Raw genomic sequence first — 3,669 nt, 5'->3', positions numbered from 1 at the left:
CCGTTTCGTTTTATTTCTTCTGAATGAACGATGTTTCGTTGTCTAGGAAGCGATGCCGTAAAGTATGCAATGGAATACACTGACAATTTATCTGTGCCCGTGTCTAAAAAGATCTTAACTCTTTATTCCACAAAACATATATCCTCATCATTGGTTTTAATCCATCTCATTATGTTTCGTGGGAATTTTATTAAAGTAATTCAGTTCGGTCTAACATGGGGAGAGAGAATGATACCTTCTTATCAAATGACGTAAAACGATTTGAAAAAATATGCAGCATCATTGGTGGAATGGTGACAGATTCCAAAAGTCCAAGACCATTCATGCAACCTATTTTCATATTTCATCATATTCATTGTCAAAGTCAGCTGATTGTATTTTTTAGGTGATAATCGAGTAGATGTCTTACATTAACCCAGTGGGGCCTTATTCAGAAATAGAATCTCCCCCCGCTCGCTGCCTTGTGGGGGGGCCTCATAACATGAAATTGCGATAAGATACATACAATAACATTGTTATGATCCGTTGTTTATTTTGTTAATCGTTAAACCTAAATAGTGCTAAGATTACATCTACTAATAACAAGAAATATGCTATGAGAATTGGAAAAGGGGCGGCTTATTGGAGTGGTAGGCGTGGTTTCATACGCAATTGAATACCATTGCCGCTCTTCATTACAAGTTCGGCCAGGGGATTGGGCTGATGATTGTCAGCTGGCATTAATTGATAGTGACGCAATAGCATAGAGAGCGTCAACTTTAGCTCCAGCATAGCGAATTTTTGGCCTAATGATGACAAAAAAACAAGTTAAAAGATGTTACAATAGCCATTGTATTGCCGATTTCGACTTACCTATACAATTTCTGGGTCCCGCACTGAAAGCTGCAAAGGCAAATGGATGCATATTCCTTTCATTCAAATAGAAACGATCGGGGTCAAAGCGTTCGGGTTCAGGAAAACTATTGGGATCCCGATGCAGCATATAGATGAGGCAACTAATGGAAGCTCCTTTGGGTACTAGAAGTTTGCCCACATTCAGATCCTCAGTAACTTTGCGCGAAAAGAACGGCACCGAGGGGGTATAGGCGCAGTGTCTCTTTGATCACTGCCTCTAGATAGGGCATGGAATCCTTTTCTCTGCCTTCCAGTTCCACGGCCTCCTCGTAGGCACGTTGCTGCACCTCCGGATGCTTTGAAATTAGACTGAGGGCAAAAGCTATGGCTGAACTGGTAGTATCATGGCCCTCAAACATGAAAGTGTCAACTTCTTCACGTATATCCCGATCGCTGAGCTCCTCGGCACCGCCCTCCATTTGGGCGAGCAGAAGCATATCGAGAAAGGCCAAGCGACGCTTAACTCCAATATCATCTTGTTCGGCCTCGGGGCGGGACTCTTGCTGTTCCTTTTGGAGCTGCTGGCGGCGTTGCCGTATCACACGATTTGTCTCATCGTGCAGAATTTTTAATGCATTATCACGATCACGACCCATTTGAGTGTATTTGAAGAATACATTTAAACGTTGCCAAAATGAGAAGCTCTGTTTGTGCAAAACACGACATATACTAACAGAGATAGAGAAGGAGAGAGAAAGAGAGAGAGAGAGAAGGAAAGATCAAGAGAGGCGTAAAGAATAAAGTAAGATTCAGCTAAAGTTACAGAAGAATGTGAAATTAGATTCATTTTTATGTTAGGGTGGCAGATGAGATCAATTGAGTGAGGTTAGGTGAAGTAATATTTATGTTTCACTTACGTCTGCACAGCTTTTACGTATTCCGAATCACTCTGCATCTGTGCATGCTTCTTTATACCCATGGCCGTCTCACAAATCGCATCGAGGGCAAATAGAGTTATATATGGATATATATCGAATACCTCTCCATTGGCACGCTCCTTCAAACGGCTGACCAGAATGCGACAATTCTGTTCCATGGGCTCCTTAAACTCACTTAGGATGCGAAAATGAAAGGCTGGCGTCAATAATTTGCGCCGACGATGCCACGACTCGCCGCCATTGGTTAAAAGTCCCTTGCCCAGCCATGCCTCCAGCAACTGATAGTTCCTCGACTTGTACAGCAACGAATTGTTGCCCAACAGTTGCTTAATGTCCTCCGGATCGGTGAACATTACCATTAAATCCTTGCCAAACCAAATGCGAAATGTCGAACCATGTCTAGAACGCAGCTCCTTCAGCCAGTTCAATATCTCTAACAAGAACAAAAATATGCATCAGCATCTTGTCTCATCTTTGTTTCCTTTGCTATCCTTTGGCTTACCTCCTTTCTTCACATTGGCTATCAGTTCACTCACACTTGGTCCCGGCAAGGTCTTGGCGAATCGTTGCAAACGCAAAAATGTCAAAATCTGCGGTAGAAATCGCAGAAAAAGTGCCCACAAAACAAATGCCAGCAATGCCAAAGTGTTCATACTAGCGACTAGTTAGTTCAATTATGGCAAAACAAAACAAACAACTAACAAAAAGTGGTCTTGTTTAACAACAACCACTAAACTAAGTAGTAGCAGTTCTCTCTTTCACTCTCTTTGAATTACAACGTTTCAAATTTATTATTATTTTCTTTTTTGCAACCGCTCAGTTCTCAGTGCCCGACACAACTAATTCTCAAACATGAATCCGTCTTACCGGCTAAGCTAAATGGAAACATTTCGATTCCATCGAAACACTTTCTTGTATGCCCTTTCCATCCCCCTCCCCGTCCGTATCAGGTGATAAGAAAAATTACCTTTCCAAAAACCAAACTAATTTGAATTGACAAAAGTTTGCTAATAAATTCAAAATTTGATAACTTTCACCGATAAGGAAATAGAAAGTCAAGGGCAGTTTTAAATTAGATGAACTAATCAAATACATTGATATTATGTTTTATTTTTAGTGTAGAGTAACTTTTAGCAGAGAACTCTCAGCGACGATCTTGGGATTGTCGGTATTGTATGCATCATGCATAGCCATAGTGCAAAACGAGTTGACATTGACCTAAATATAAGTGCACAGAGAAATATATATAGACACATATTATATATGCATATAGACTTCAAATCGGCGTAGAAGCTGTCGTCTATGAAATCTGATTCAGTGGGTGGGGTTAGGCAGGGTTAGTTCATGGAAAGAGTGTTCTTTTTGGAGGTAGTTGTCTCAGAGCAATGTCTCTGAGTTACTTCCATATCAAGTCACCCGGTATTTGACACCTGTTTAACAGTCAGCACATTTTTAATTACTATAGTGCATCCGAAATCCTATTACCTTGTTGCTTATCACTAGAAAAAACTTATCTTGGGCTTTTGTTCAACTTTATGATCACATTGTATGGCTCAAAGTTCATTGCAAATAGTTTGTTGTTTGTTTGTTTGAGTTTTTTTTTTCTTTCTTGCTGATGACTGGTGAATTGATTATAAATTAAATACTAAAGCTAAGTTTGTTCCTAAGTTTAAGCTCTAGGTCGATTAGTTAGTAGTAGAACTAGGCCCTGCAGGAACCTTTTAGGTTTCCTTGCTCAAATTACCACCTCCTGCATTACGTAATCTGCTCAAAGTCCTTTCCTTTTGCCCTTTTCGAATGAAAATTGAAACCAGGCATCACTTTTGAAAAGGTTGAAAATTTAAGAACCAAAAAAGTAATAAACATTAATGCCAAAATAATCACTTTGCCCCATGGT

The 3,669-nt window shown here is 40.1% G+C and overlaps 1 protein-coding gene across 1 annotated transcript; it reads right to left on the bottom strand.

Moving 5' to 3' along the window:
* Positions 1-512: 512 nt before the first annotated feature.
* Positions 513-2,599, bottom strand: Cyp4s3 (Cytochrome P450 4s3). The gene is given in 5 exon segments (XM_068303851.1): positions 513-785; positions 853-1,078; positions 1,080-1,563; positions 1,752-2,205; positions 2,275-2,599. Coding segments are annotated over 5 exon segments (1,482 nt in total). The 5' UTR covers positions 2,426-2,599; the 3' UTR covers positions 513-618.
* Between the last annotated feature and the right edge of the window lie 1,070 nt (positions 2,600-3,669).

This window comes from Drosophila tropicalis, unplaced genomic scaffold (genome assembly GCF_018151085.1).
Source record: "Drosophila tropicalis isolate 14030-0801.00 unplaced genomic scaffold, ASM1815108v1 contig_158, whole genome shotgun sequence".
Taxonomy (NCBI): Eukaryota; Metazoa; Arthropoda; class Insecta; order Diptera; family Drosophilidae; genus Drosophila; species Drosophila tropicalis.
The sequence above is the reverse complement of the archived record's forward strand: the minus strand, read 5'-3'. Positions and strand labels throughout refer to the sequence as shown.